The following is a 15507-nucleotide window of genomic DNA, read 5'->3' on the forward strand; positions in this document are numbered from 1 at the left end:
AGAGTTTGTTCATTTCCACCATCACTATCTAGCAAGGAAAGCCTGGCGAAGTGGACAGGGACAAAGCTGTTCAAGGTGGCGCAGGCCACCAGCCCACTTGACTGGTCACCGATCTCCTAAATCTAACCCCAGCCCGCCTGGAGTCCCTTGTTGGGCTCACAAGATCTACCTCTAAGGTGTAAGTCATGGGCCAGGGTGTTCCGAGAAATAGAGGGAGACTTGGAGGAACTGAGGCAGGTGTCCTTTGTGTCTTCACAAGGCTCGTGATTTGAGAGAGAACAGCTCACATGTGCGCGTCACTGAACTCATCTTTCCTCTGAGTCCAGGAAAGAGGTGGTGGTCCAAAGGAAAGACCCTAAATTCTTTTGCAACGTTGGCACAGAGCAAATTCCATGGACTTTAGAGAGCTTCTCTATGTAATTCAAAGAAATAAGGATAGACAAAAAAATATCAAAACATAGCATTCATATGACACTTTACAGGTTAGCCCAGACATCTCATACATAAAGTCCCTTTACTGTCCTTACTCAAATCCTGGAATGCAGTTAATAATAGACAAAATATGTAAATGATGGAATTGCAGTCTCGAGAAAGAAAATGACCTGACTAAAGCCATTGAGGGTATAAGTGGCCAGGGAGATTAGAACTCAGCCCTTCTCAATCCCTGTGTTCTCCTCATTCTACGATGTCACCTCATTTCTGATCATTCTTAAAAAAATATATTTAGAGCCCTGGCTGGCATAGCTCAGTGGATTGAGCGTGGGCTGCTAACCAAAGTGTTGCAGGTTCGATTCCCAGTCAGGGTACATGCCTGGGTTGCAGGCCATGGCCCCCAGCAACCGCACATTGATGTTTCTCTGTCTCTCAATCTCCCTCCCTTCCCTCTCTGAAAATAAATAAATAAAATCTTTAAAAAAAAGATAAAATATATATATATATATTTAGAGAAAGTGAAAGAGGGTGAGAAAAACATTGATCAGTTGCCTCCCACACAGCTCCAACTGAGGGTCTGGCCACTACCCAGGCATGTGCCCTGACTAGGAATCGAACTGGTGACTTTTCAGTTGTAGGACGACGCCCGATCCACTGAGCCACACCAGCCAGGACTCATTTCTGATGATGTTTGTTTTCTCACATGACGTCAATGGCCAAGTCTACGCGACTTTCCTGACAGGTTATGTACGTGCTCAAGTGCAGTTCAGTGAGCGCCAGGATGGGCAGGTTCTTACCCCTGAGAAAGGCACAGAAACCAGTGGACGCCAGAAGAGTTCACCCGGCGTGAAGCAGGCAGGCGTGGCGTCTGCCTGATTCTGGGACATTTGGCCCCGAGCAGTACTGCTGCCACGTGCTGGGGCCAAAAGCTTGATGTGGGATTCCCAGTCAGCAGTCGTGTTGTTTTCTTGGTCATAAATACTACTTTTGCCTTTTTATTCTGGAATCAATTTTCTTCCTATCCCTTTTCTTCTAAGTCCAAGAGCTGTGTTTCTTCCCTGGGAAGAAATCCAGAGTGGCTCCCAGAGCAACTATTATCACAAACTCTCAGGTGAACTTCAGCTGGCAAATCTCTCTACTAATTAATCATCAGTCCCCAAGCCAGAATGCTGGGAATTACCTTCAACTCCGTCTCCTTCAACGCACACGCATGGACACATGTGCACACGCAGCCCATCTTGCTACATTCCTTCCCAAGTCTCTCAAATCTCCCCACTGACAGCAATGTTAGGATTAGACAAAGAATGTAAAATGTTCGCAACTAGAGGCAAGGACACTCAAAAGTAGAATTTGTTATCTGAATGGAGATACTACTGAGGGTGAAAACAGACACTGTTCATAACTGTGCTAGGCAAAATGAGGCATATTTTCACTGTGCTCACAAGGAGGGTATGGGTATAATGTGGACTTGAACTTGGTAGTGGCAGTGGAGATAAAGCAGAAGATAATATATCTAAAATGTAAATATGACTAGGTTTCCTGAATCTTTTTTTTAATGTTTCCCTTGTCCTTATCTTTTTTTTTTAGATTTTATTTATTTATTTTTAGAGAGGGAAGGGAGGGAGAAAGAGAGAGAGAAACATCAATGTGCGGTTGCTGGGGGTCATGGTCTGCAACCCAGGCATGTACCCTGACTGGGAATCGAACCTGCGACACTTTGGTTCACAGCCCGCGCTCAATCTATTGAGCTACGCCAGCCAGGCCCGGTTTCCTGAATCTTAAGCCTCATCAAACCCTACCCACCAGGTAAATTTCACTTTCCCCAATTTTTCTGTCTTTCACATGTTGTTCTGATTAGCTTAGTTCTAAATTACTTGCTGGTATTTATTCATCTGTCCCTTGGAACAGTTCTACTTTTTTTTTTTTTTTTTGACTGGAATGCATTGCTCTGTCTTCCAGTTTTAGGCCAATTGTCCCTTCCTCTCCGAGCCTCTTCTGAGCCTTTGGACAAGGTTCATCCTCTCAGTCCTGATTAACATTTGTGTATCTTTGTCATGATGTGAGTCGCACCTCCATCTCATTATTCTTTTGAGTAACTGGTTTTGCTTCTTTGGGCTCCATCTATTAGAGTATTAAGTATCTAATTTTCCTAGTAGTTGCTAACAATTGTGCTTAGTGAAAACACCCATGGTAGCATTTCATTTTTGATTCTGTAACTTTTCAATAACATCTAGTTATTCAAATAGTTTGAATTTGTTTTTAGGACTCATTTTTGCTCATTTAAAAACTTTAATCTTATATCTGACTCACCCTCCCCATCCCCCAGTACCCATGCACACTGACACACACATTTGCACGCATGCACACACACATTTGCACGCATGCACACACACATTTGCACATGCACACACAGGGCTCTGGATGCTCTGTCGGAAAGGAGGAAGCAGTTGGAGCTTATTCCTGTGACACTGTGAGTGACAGAGAAGGAAAACATACATCTTATTTCCGTTGCAAGAGGATGATCATCTTCTTAGGTGACTTAGAAGTTTCTGGAGATCATCCTTACTGGACTCAGGAGAGATGGGTGGTGACTGCAAAGGCCTCACTGACAGAGCGTGCAGAGAACTAGACTGCAAACAGTTGCACCGAAGCATCTGTAGCTCCTTGTGGGTTTCAGTTACGTCAACTACCTGGCTGCCCACTGCCCACATCTCAACCCTGCTCTCTGAGCCTCTTTACCTCACGTCGAGGTGGCCCCTGGGAAACCTGTTTTCTAGTTCACTCTAGTTCACTTATCCGACTCCTGGCCATGGTTCATCTTCTGTGCCTCTTGGGAATATGGGAACCTGGGAGTCATGGAGGTGCTCTGTGGCTTCAGCAGTACACCCTCTCTTCTCGAAGGGTTTTCTTTGTCCTGTTCTCTGGTAGCATGGAACAAGGAGACAAACTGATAATGAGAAAATCAGGTATGCTTGTCTACTTCCAGCACATGACCTAACTTTTTGAGGAATTCTCTTGGGGCTATCTTCTTTGGCTTTGGTGGGGGCAGGGACAACCACTTTTGATACCTATACTCCTCTAAGATGTGACTTCTCTTTCTGTGTCTTTAAGTCCCCACCTGCTATCAGTAGGGAGAGGGGGGCACAGTGGGTGAGTGGGGGGAGAGTGGTAGTGCCCCTTCTGATGAAACGGTGCTTCTCAACAGGTTCTCTAGGGAGGCAGGGATATTAGCCTTGGCATTACAGCTGGCAAATATCTGAAATTAGAATGTTGGGGTGCTTAGTTCTTTTTTAAAAAAAAAAAAATCAGTTCTGAGCTTTGTTAGTTTCAGGAATGAAGAACAAGTGCATGGTGTCCCCAGACATCATCCTGCTATGTACATACCACCTATATCCTTCACCCAACCCCCCCACCGGAAATGAACTACTGCATATAAGGGATCCCATTTTTCTTGGTACACAGTACTGAGGACCTTTGGTACCTAGTAGTTGTTGACTGAGCTGAGCTGATGATCTCACTTGTGAAGACTGTTCCAGACATCCATAACTTTATTGCAGTGAGAAAGTGCAGTGTTTTTTGTTTTGTTTTGGTCTTAGGTGGGGATAGCTTGAGGAGGAATCGAGTGAGGAAGTTCTCTAAGCTGGAGAAGGCTGACAGGAAGGCGAATCAACCCAGAAGGTTGTAGTCAGGGTTTCTCCCCATGGCAATGTTCCGGTAGAGCCAAAGGTAGGTGCTCTTATTTGGAGCTCAAAAGGCAATTTTTGGCAGACCGCTGCACTAGCTGCACTAACTGCAGTCACCTGGCGCCAGCGGTTTCTTCCCTTGTAAGGTGTCAGCCTCAGAGTCCCCAGAAGAAGGGTGTGCAGTGTCCTGGGTCGCCGGGATGGGGGGTTTCAGGGTGGCCTCAGATGTCTGCTTGACAGGAAGGGCAGTTTACAGACAGACTCATTTCATTAACATTCCATTTCCACACGTAACATGGCCATACAAATCCACGTTTCTTTTCGCTCTTCTAGAAAGGAGGTCCTCCAAACCAGTTGAAGGACTTTTCTGAGAGCTGAAGTCCTCTTTTAGGCATGATACGTGTGGAAGTGTGTGTGTGGCCTTATACTTGCATTTCCGAGTGCCTTCTCGCCACGATGGAGGAGCCACGCGAAGCCACTCCGCGGGGGAAGCCTGCACTGCAGTGCTCAACCGGGAGCCTGCTCCTGGGGAGGAAATGCTGTCTCCTCCTTCCAGTCCCCAGCGCTTCTCTTTCCGGTCTTTCTAGTCTGGGGTTTGGTCTCCTCTCATGCTTTGCTAGTAAGAGTCGCTGCACCACGCAGGCACTTTAAAGAAGGTAAAGCTTCATACCAACTCCATGTCTCCCTTCCCAGTCCTCACCCTGAGATGGGTCCACTTGGTGGATGGGGGGTGGGGGAGGAACCAGAAGAAAAAAGTGGTTGAAATATCCCTCTGGGCTGAGCCCGAAGTCTAAAAAATAGGTCCTTTGGTAAATTCTTCAATAAGATTACGTACATTTCCAATTCTAGTCTAAGCATTTGGTCAGGAATATCCACAGGACAGTGTCATTGGGCAAAGAAAGGAAGGTGTGCCTTTGGTTTCATGCTTGTCAGAAGAAAGCTCCCCAGAACGCTTTTCTGGTCCGGTTCTCTGCTCCCCAGCCACGGGGCAGGGAAGGGCCCAGAAGCAGAGCGGGGAGAGGACAAGCGGGGAGACCGCGCTGCAGCTACATCATTTTCCTACTGTAACACGTGTGGCGGGATTTCTGAAAGGAGACAATTGATTTTTTGATCCTCTTGTTTAAACACCTTAATTTAATTTTATTAAGAAAATCAAAACCTGGTTAGAGAGGATTAAAAATTATTCCTTTCTAAAAGCTCCTCAAAACAAAAAAAAGTTAAAAAAAAAGACCAAAATGCTTTCAAATTGAAGTTGGGGAGTAAGGCAGGCTTTTGACAATGATTACTGCCGGCTTCCTGCCTCCGAAGGGGCCTGTGGCGTAGGGGGCGGTTTCGGGCATGGGCTGGCTGCTTTAATGCCCCCGATCCAGGAGGACCCCGAGGGCTTCTGACTACAAACACACCAGCAGCCCAGATTTCATGCCTTGGGTTTCTGTGAGGCTCCTCTTGTTCCCACTCCTCTGACGTCACATCACTAAGCATCCCCAGTTTTTGAACGGGGCACTGTGTGAAACCGAACTCTGTGCCACAGAAAGGCCTGGTGTAGAGTGGGATGGAGGCAGCTTAAGGCAGCATTCTGGCATCAGAGTGGCTTCAAAGCAGGGAAGGATGCCTGGATCTAGCCACTCTTAGAGACTCTCCTCCGCCACCCCACCTACTAGGAAATGTACCCTGGAGTTGAAAATCGTTGAGTTACAGCTTTTATACCTTTCCTTGTCTGGCTAATTTCTACTGATCTTTCAGACTCACCACAAGTTACATTTCCTTGGAAGCCACTCTCCCCACCATCCCCTCTGAAGTCTGGGATAGATTAAGGGGCCCTTCTCTATTCTTCCATTGCCTTCTGTGAAATTCCCTATTGCAGTGTAATTCCACCTTGAATGACAAAGTTATCGTTGTCTTCCCAAATCTGGATCTCTCCTCTGTCCGTTTCATGATATATTTCTATAAGTAAGCATAAGCCCTGTCCCTCATCAAGCATGGCTTACTGGACTCAAGAAAAATATGCCTAATTAAGCCTAAATTGGAGAGTGTGATATAGTCTAAAACTACATTATAAGACAAAATCTTGCTTTGGTACTCGTTCCTGCTACAACCTAAGGCAAACATTAAATTTTCTTGGTCTTAATTTTCAAGTCTATAAAAATTAGGATGATGCCCTGGCTGGCATAGCTCAGTGGATTGAGGGCAGGCTGCAAACCAAAACATCACAGGTTCAATTCCTAGTCAGGGCACATGCCTGGGTTGTGAGCCAGGTCCCCAGTGGGGGCCACATGAGAAGCAACCACACATTGATGTTTCTCTCTTTCTCCCTCCCTTCCCCTCTCTAAAAATAAATAAATAAAATCTTTAAAAAAAGATAATATTAAGACAGTAACGTAGTCATTAAAAAATTAGGATGATTATACATTGCTTACCATATAGAACTGATGTGAAGCTTAAAGGATACACTGTAGGTAGAATGCTTTATCAAATTCAAATGTTATCAATTAGGTTTTCTTATTTTATCATCTTTGAGAGAGTTGCATCACTTTGTACCATGCAATCCCACAATGTCCCTATAACTTAGGCGCCCACTATTGTTTTTCAGATAAGGACAGAGTCACAAAGAGCTTCATTATCTTACCTAAGGTCACACAGATAATAGCAGGGAAGCTTAGATCTGAACACAAGGCCTCTGATACCAGAGCTCACACTCAGCCACCAGAGCTCAACTGCTTCCTATTTCCTATGGTGTCTTCTAAGAATCCTCCCTGGAATGAGACTTGCGTTTACCCTTCTCTCAAGTCTCTAACGTAATAATAACAGCAATACCGCATACGATTCCAAGAGAAGTTCAACTTGATCCTGCCTTGCCTAGTTCTCAGTTTAGGCTCTTACGGATCTATTCCAGGGGAGGCCTCTCTACAGGGGACAGGAGATGGAAGGCAACCTCAGGAAGCCGTTCCCTGAAAGACTCCACCTTCCAGGACAGCTGGCATCCTTTAGTCCATGAGCTTTGGAATTGGACCCCAGTACTCTGACAGCAAACCTCAGCTCAGCCAGTACGTAACATGCCTTAGAAAGCAGCTTTGCTTCTTGGAACCATTTTTTAAAAATTTTTTTCTTACATCTCTAAAACTGGTATAAAGTCCTTCACTGTTTGAACATTACTGTGGAGATTAAATGAGTCAAAGGTCTGTGAGAGCACTTTGTAAAATTACACTGAAACAAGAGCAAGGCATTACTAAGTTTTCCAAGGATGCAAATTCCCCTCCCAGCACACCATTTAATTTGCATATATGTACAAAAAGTCAACAGGGATCATTTCCCTAAGCATCATAACCAACCCAAAGGTCTGGATTGCTAAAAGAGGTTGGAAAAACTGATTAAGATGGTTGTTCAAGTCTGAAAGTGTAGACAGACCAGGGGTGTCAGGAAGGAGAGTGCCACTGTTCCACTTACTGGACAGCACAGAGTATCTTCTCTCGGAGGCTCCCCAAGGAATGCGGGCAGGCTCCCAAGAAAGACGGGGTACATCCCATTCAGACACTGAACAGCCTCACTCAAAACCTGACCACCTATCGAAATATAACCAACCCCCTGAGGCGATTTGAATACAGGGCGTCATTTTGAGTCTGTGATGCATTCCCCACAGCCATGTCCCTGGGAAGCTGGTGCAGGATTTGGACCAATGATATCAATTACGGTTCCACTAAATCATCTCCCTGCTACACCAGGGATTCGTTGAGAAAGGAGCAATAGAAATGTAACATCAATAGGAAAATGGAACAGACCTTAACAGAGGTGTTTGGAAGATCCCCCTGTCGGCCTGTGTGTGGCAGTGATGGATTCCGAAAATCTGAGTCTCACACCTGCGCACTGAGAGGGAGGTCCCTGTCACTGGACCTGGGGGGGCCCAGGGGCAGAGCTGAGGGGAACAGCAGCCGGGGGTGGGGGCCTCCTCTGCACACAAGTTCAGAAGGACGTGAGGGCACCGTAAAATGGAGACGGGTTTTCAAATGACATTGGAGAGAAAAGGCGACATGACATGGCCTTCTCCAATTAATCACAGGATGGAAGGCTGAAGGACTCGGATCCAAACAGCATCCTGACAGGGATGGAAAATTTCAACCTGAGCTTAAAAAAGAAGAAAAAAAAAAGTAACAGAAAGACATTTGCTATTTTTAGTGGGTTTGGGGGTGCGTAAGTTGTTTGGAGCTCCCCAAAAGGGACTGAAGATCGCGGAGGGCACGAATGAGCAGGGGGCCAGGCACTGGTCACTTCCTTAAATAGGAGCATCTGGAAGGTTTCAGCAACACGAAAAGGCATGTATGCTTCCTGCAATTTTAATCTCTCCTCCATTTGATAGATGGGAAAATGCACGCCCCTCACAGATCTGAAGTCTTGGGTGAACCGTTTCTGTCCACCTTCCTAGACAGAGTGACGAACTCAACACTTCAGATGCCGGCGGAGATACCAGGTTGGTTAACACGGAATTCGCTGAGCCAGCAGCGGTCCACGGAGTGGCCACGCTAAGCCAAACCTGTCTTTCAAGGTCTGTGGGCTCTGCTGAGTTTTTTAGGTATTTCTCCTCCTTATTTTATAATTACAGGATGCGCTGAGTGATATTTGCCACATTTTTGAGCCATTTTATTTAGGCCTTCCTTGGAAAATGAAAATTTAGCCCCAGGTGGGTGCTTGCATGATGAGGTGGAAGACCCGAGGGGTGGGGTCCAGAGGACGGATCCTGATGAAGGGAGCCGGCTGCAGGGGTGAGGGTGTAAAGGAGGTCATCATTCAGGCCGGGCTGACTGCATCCTGCCCCACACAGGCTGTGCTGGGGACGCGGTCTGAGACACGTGATTTTGTGGTTGTGCAACCATCACTGAATATACTTACACAAACCTATATATGGTGCTTTTATACGACTGGCAGTGGGACAGGTTTGTTTACATCAGCATCACCACAAACGCCTGTGTAGAGCACTGTGCTATGACGTTGCTAGGTGATAGGAATTTTTCAGCTCCATTGCAATCCCTGGGGACCACTGTTACAGACATAGTCCATCATTGATCAAAATGGCATTGAGCAACACATGGCTGTACTTGATTCTTACAGGATGACGTGTTTACAAGCGTCTGTGAATTGATCTAGACCTTAATTTTAAACAGATCTGATTTCTTGCACAATTCAACCCAAGGAATAACAAAAGAGGTAATTCTTATCCGGAGAACTCCATTTTCAGGTTTGCTTAACAGACTTCTGAATAAACTCTTTAAGTCTTTCTGTTTTTTAGCTTCCTCTAATTAAGCAGAGGAAACTAAAAGAATAATTGAAAGCTAGCATCCCATGTTTTCAAGTGCAAAGGTAGAGGACCTAGCTCCACGGGACGCGAAATCCCCACAGTTTACACGCAAATCCTCCACAGCCTCCCCAACAGCCAGCCACAGAGCGGTTCTCCCATTCCTGCCGAACCCTCTGCACTCTAAGCATTAAGATAAAGCCACTGGGCAGCAAATCTTATGGAGATAGCTATCAAAATCTGTTCAGACCATCTGTTCTGCTGGCTGTTTTTCCTTCCTGTGTTTTTCCTTCATGTGTTCGTTGCTAACAACAACAAAAAAATCTATTCTAAAATAACCACGATATTAAAACTGAGAATGCCAGAGGAAAATACCCAGTTTGTGAGAGAAATTGCTTCCTAAAGAGGAGTTCGGCTTTATCGTGTGTGGTGCAAGGCAACCTTTCCAACACATATTATAGCCGTGCTAAGAAAATAACCCGCTACTTTCATTAAAAGAATATGTGACAAGATTTGTATTTGTTCATGTAATTGAATTTAATGCTGCTGAAATTTGTCAGGCCTGAAAGCTACTGAAGCGAAGACCGTATTTTTACACGAGGAAAATTGCCCAAGAAATTGTCTTTCCTGATTAAAGCAGGTCTTCTGCTGACCTTAAAAGGTCACAGGCCAATCATTCCCTGCATTTGCATAATCCCTAGCACCCTATGGTGCCTCCAAGGTTGATTTTTTTTTTTCCTCCTGAGAGAAAGAGTAAGCGGGGGAGTTGAGGTTTGTGGAGAAGCCCAGCTTGCATCCCAATTCACTGTTTTACATTCTGTGTCTGCTGTCTAAACCTTATGTGAGTTACCCAACACTGTGAGGCTACCTGTGCATTCCTTCTAGCCAATAGATTGGCAACTGGGTTTTTCCCATGTATCGTCAAGTAGCTCGTCTCACAACTACACACCTCCATGTCACACGCCTTAAAAACTTCGGATTCTCTGCAGAGGCTCTGCTCCATGTTCAAGACATCATCAATACGTTAATACATCATTCACACATCATGCTTTTCTGTCTCTCACCTGGGTTCACCTTGGTTGATAGACATATAAATCTCCCAAGACTTCTCCTCTGGGATGGCGCCGTGGGGTATGAGTAAACTCACTCCTGAAACAGAGAAAGCCCGGAGGTTATTTGTAGATTGTGCAGTCATTGCGAAGCACCTCCACCGGGCACCTGGCAGCTGCTCACAAACAAAGGACCTTCTCACGGCAGTTTGTGCAGCCCGATCCTTGGAAAGTTTATAAAGTCCACAGTGATAAAGGGGACACCGTTATTACTAACAGTGACATACAGAACATATCATTCAACTCTGTGTTCAAACTAGTTTTTATTTAGGGTCTTCCTACCATGTCTAAATTCTCTTAAAAAAATGGATGTGGATTCTCAAACATATTTGAGAATAGAGTTTATCAAAATATATTGGTTAATCTGCTCCAAAGTTAAAAAATGTGTTTCTCTACCTTGTTTCTACTCATTCATTTACTGAAAACATATCTGGGATGATGGGTGGACCATGCAACATTTTGCTATAAAACTGTCTTGTAAATTGTGCATCTTGAAGTAAGTTTAGGAGAGAGATCAGAGGAATACTGCACTTTGTCAAGAAAACTTGGGAAAGAAAACGCTTGGATAAGCTTAGGAACCTTATGGGTGGTGGATGGCCACTATTTGGCCCTATATTTGTAAACAGAAGCTAGGAAAGGTCAAGGGTAAAGGTGACCGAACCATATTCATGTCAACAGGAAATTGAAAAAAAAACACCCAACCATCTCAGAATCATTGCTTCAGTAAAATCATGTAATGCAAGGAGTGAATGCAAGGGGTTCATCACACTGAATTTGAAATATCCCCTCTCCTCTTGATGGCTGTGAAGTAAATATTTCACTTTGGCCAAGAGAAAAGAGTCCAAAGGGTGATTCTCTTTAATGTAGCTGCTTGTTTATCAAGAAAAAATGAAATAGAGACACAGTAAGATCTTTACAAAATGAAATCTCAAGGCATCCTTTTATCCTTTGAATAATGCAGCTCCCACCCTTCCTCCTTTCATTTGAGCTAATGTAATCACACAGAAAGCTTTCAGGTTGCTGATAATCTGAATCTAGAGATGGCAGGCTTTAGCGATGTCCTTCTGTGTGCCCGTTAGCTGCTGCAGAATCAGGGGATGCAAGATTCATTGCAAAACAAGTTATTTGTGATTTACATTTACGAGCATTATTCAGTAACATGCTAGTTATCATCAGTATCTTTCACTAGCACTAAGAATGAGGCACATTTAAATTTTGCTTACAGCTTTTCGGCAAGGGTATCCATTTGTATGCTGGACCGTAACAACAGGAGGGGGAGGACTGCAATTGCCACACGTGGGGGCCTCTGATCAGGCTCCTAGTTGCATTGCCCATTTTTCCTTAAATGTAGTTGAGCAGAAGTTGTAATACACAGTACGTTCAATGTGTGTGGATGTCAAACTGAATACACACCCTAGACATTGTGCATTCTCTCTCTGTGTGACAGAGTGCTTTTCCTCTGCTGCCGCTTGTTCAGACTATCTAGGCCATTATGACAAGAGGCATTAAGTCACTACCACTTAGTTATAGAAGCATAGGAGACGACCATCAAGAAGTAATGCCATCTTAGGCAGTTAACCCAAAAGAATAGTTTTAGAGCTCACATTTTTCCTTTCGTGTGTGTGTGTGTGTGTGTGTGTGTTTAGTGAGGTGTAATTCATATGCAAGCAAATGCACGTTTTAAGTGTGGAAACTGATGAGTTGTGACAAAGGGATACTCTCACGTCACCATCCTCACAGTCAGGACACAGGGCGTGTTCACTGCCGTACGAAGTTCCCTTATGGCCTTTAGAAGCCAGTTCTTTGATCAAGAGCCCAAGTGTTCGCTCACTTGCTTTTTGACATGCTGATTAGTTTGCCTATTCTAAACTTTCAAATCAATGAAATCATAGTGTGTTTAAAAAAAAAAAAGCAGTAATGACTAGTGCATCAATGCACAGAGCATAGTGCCCGGCACAGAGCAGCCTGCAACTGACATATCGTGAATGTATGAATGAATGAGTAGGATTCAAAATTTTGAGTCAAAAAAAAAAAAAAAAGGCCAGGCTTTCAGACGTGCTGTGTTCTTGTACGTCATGCGGGCCTGACGGTCAACTACCAGATCCAATCAGAATAAACACACGTGTGGGCTTCTGAGCAAGGGCAGTTTGTAGAGCAGATCACCTCTCATCCTTTCAAGTCAGCTTAATTCCCTGTGTTCAGATTGAAACATTATCCGTAACACACCCAAATTCCACCTGGATCTACAGGATCACGGAGCTTCACACTATTTCATCTTTCCTTCAGTCAGAAAGTGTATGATTATCCTTTAAACACACTTCCCTCCTTGCAGCCAGAAATACAGATTGTGTGTGGAGACTGAAGACAGTGAAACGGAGACAGGAGTTGCGGCCGGGCGGCAGTGCTGTGTGAAGGATGAAAGGCACTGTGGGAAATCTTTATCCCTGTGGCCCCCGAAAGAAGTATCCATTTTTAGTATGTCATTTATCAGTTACCTCTAATTAAGGAAAACTATACTCTTTCCCAGACTCCACCTGCTACCCTGACAGCCTTTTATCTGATCTGACAGCAGAACCACCTGTCTGAGTTTCTTGTTTCATATTTGGCATAATAAACGTTTTCAAGAGTGCCCTTTTTTGAGAAATTGCTGCCAGGCACCAGACTACAGTTTGAGATGGACGGCAGTAGAACAGTTTAATTGCTGTGTCTTGCTTCTTTACATTTCGGCTCCCCAAGGCACATTTTGCGTTAATGTTCTGCAAATAACAGAGCATATGTTTCACTGCTGCACGTTGATTTTTCCTGAAATTCCTTTCTACTGAACAGCTTCAATCTTGTGTGGGACTTCTTGTTAGGAACTTTAAATATGACCCTTTACAGAGGAAGCGTTTGGGAATCGGGAGACAAAGCCCTTAGAACTTTTTGTTTTCAACACCGGCACTTCTCAAGTCAGAAGGGAAGAAAAAGAAACATCTATCATCTCATCTTTTTCCTTGATGAACATTACACAAAACTAGCCAATGAGTGGTCAGTCTCGGTACCCCTTCCACACATGTGTAAACACTTAAACACACAAATACACACTAACAAATGAGGACAGGCACAGAGAGGGGTGTGGCCAGTCTGCTCAACCAATACCTATTGAGAGCCTGCTAAATGCCCAGCACCGGGTTAGAAGGTGGAGATAAGTTAAATGCACAATAACTCAATGTGTAACTTCTGTTTCTGATGAATATTCCTACTCTCCTTGAAAGGACAGGGTTTGCATCCTTTAGGTTTCTTTTCTTCAGAACCTACATTTCCAGTTGGTACAATACTTCTAGGAAGGGTACTCGGTAGGTATGGCTGATGGACTCACGCCACACTGACCCGTCTGCCACTGTCACCAGGGAGGACTGCCTCACACACAGACACTCACGCAATGCCATGCGTACATATTCCAGCAAAGACCCTCACCATGTCCTAAAACGCCGACCAAGGACAATTTAGAACATTGGGAGTTTAGAAAACAAAACCATTATCAGAGCTATCCTTGAGGGCTGTCTGCCTGAAATGAAGTTTTTTTAAGAAATCAACACAGGAGAACGAGACTCTTCATCAACTTGAAATGAACTGCAGTGTCTGGCCACTAAGCCAGCAGAGGATCAGTTAGCGGGAATGGTAGCATCCGACTAGTTCTACTGCGGGTTTCATTTTGTAAGATAAAATGTTTCATTGGAGAGGGAGGTTCCTTCTCCTCTGGAGAGAAGTCCAACAAGGCGCCCATGGTCCCGGCTCAGTGCTGACCTGTTGTGTCGCAGGACTGGCACACCCCGGGCCCTCTTTACCCGGCACCAGCCAGTGATGGCGGCACTTGAGAGCCTACCTAACCCCTATTGCTTAGAGAGCAGAGGAGAGATCACCCTCTCCTGCCACCCAGTTAGGTCTCAGATGGCAACCTTGAAGACTAATCTATAGATAGAATGTCATTTCTAAAGAGATCTGGGCAGTACACCTTAAGTATCCTTGTCTACTTAACATCTAACCAAAAGGAGAAGTTCTTGAGAACTAAGTGTGCTTATGATATAGCCTTGGAACTATAGTTTTTTAATTCAAAATGATCCCTCATCAGTGCTCATCATGAAATAACATTATAGCAGGGTCTACAGACACTGACAGCGTGTGACAGGTCACTGAGCAAGTTCACCTTTGAGTGCCCTTTCACTAAATTACTTACTGGTGCATAAACCATGCTTGGCAGGAACATGGTATTTGTCGGTCACGTCAAAGAATGTTCTCAGTGCTTCCCAATCATGTTCTAGGAAGCATGTTTCAAAGGGGCTTGAAGTCTGGGAACCACCCAAGGCTTTTGAATTAGTACGGCTGTTAACTCTAGCAGGGCATCAAATGGACTCTTTGGTTCACAGGGGTGAAGGTTGAAAACTCTAATCTCAGCGTTGGTTCTGGTTTGCTGCGTCAATCAAGTAGACTGTCAGAGCCACAGTGTAGATCTGGTAAACGGATGGTAAACACCTTAAAAGTCAATCTGATGGGACCTAATTGTGTAAATACACAATGTTTAAACAAGTGCTAGAAAATACACAAACACACACTTACCACCCACCTGTATTTGGCATTACTAAGCGTCCTCCTAAATGGCCAAAGACGCCAGTTGTCCTCAGTTCCGTCCTTGTGGGGAGCGATGACAGATTCTGGAGGTAGGGGGTTTTGTTTCTGGGGTGCACTGTAGTGAAGCTGCGGTTGTTTCCGTGGGGAAAAGTCCCGGAATGGTTCTTGCCATGGTACTCAGGTCTCTCTGACACTCCCAGAGAAACCATGAATGAGCTCTGAACCTTGACTTTGATGTCTGACAGAGGGTTAAAGAGGGAAGACTCGGTCATCAGTTCCTTGTCCAGAGGGTCCTGCAGGCAGATGGGACCACTGTATGTCCGACTCACTGTCAGGTCCGGTTGCATGGCAGAGTTCAGGAGCAGGGAGTTACCTGGTGAAAGGAAATGGA

At 44.8% G+C, this 15507-nt stretch overlaps 1 protein-coding gene across 1 annotated transcript in view; it reads right to left on the reverse strand.

Moving 5' to 3' along the window:
- Nucleotides 1-15507, reverse strand: part of UNC5D (unc-5 netrin receptor D) — a 221152-nt gene that overhangs the window by 51473 nt on the left and 154172 nt on the right. Inside the window, exons 10-11 of the mRNA XM_036011105.1 lie at nt 15112-15489; nt 10464-10548 (exon numbers count right to left, since the gene is read on the reverse strand). Coding sequence (XP_035866998.1) covers nt 10464-10548; nt 15112-15489 — 463 coding nt within the window. The remainder of the gene's footprint in view (nt 1-10463; nt 10549-15111; nt 15490-15507) is intronic.

Source organism: Phyllostomus discolor, chromosome 11, assembly GCF_004126475.2.
Source record: "Phyllostomus discolor isolate MPI-MPIP mPhyDis1 chromosome 11, mPhyDis1.pri.v3, whole genome shotgun sequence".
NCBI classification, from domain to species: Eukaryota; Metazoa; Chordata; class Mammalia; order Chiroptera; family Phyllostomidae; genus Phyllostomus; species Phyllostomus discolor.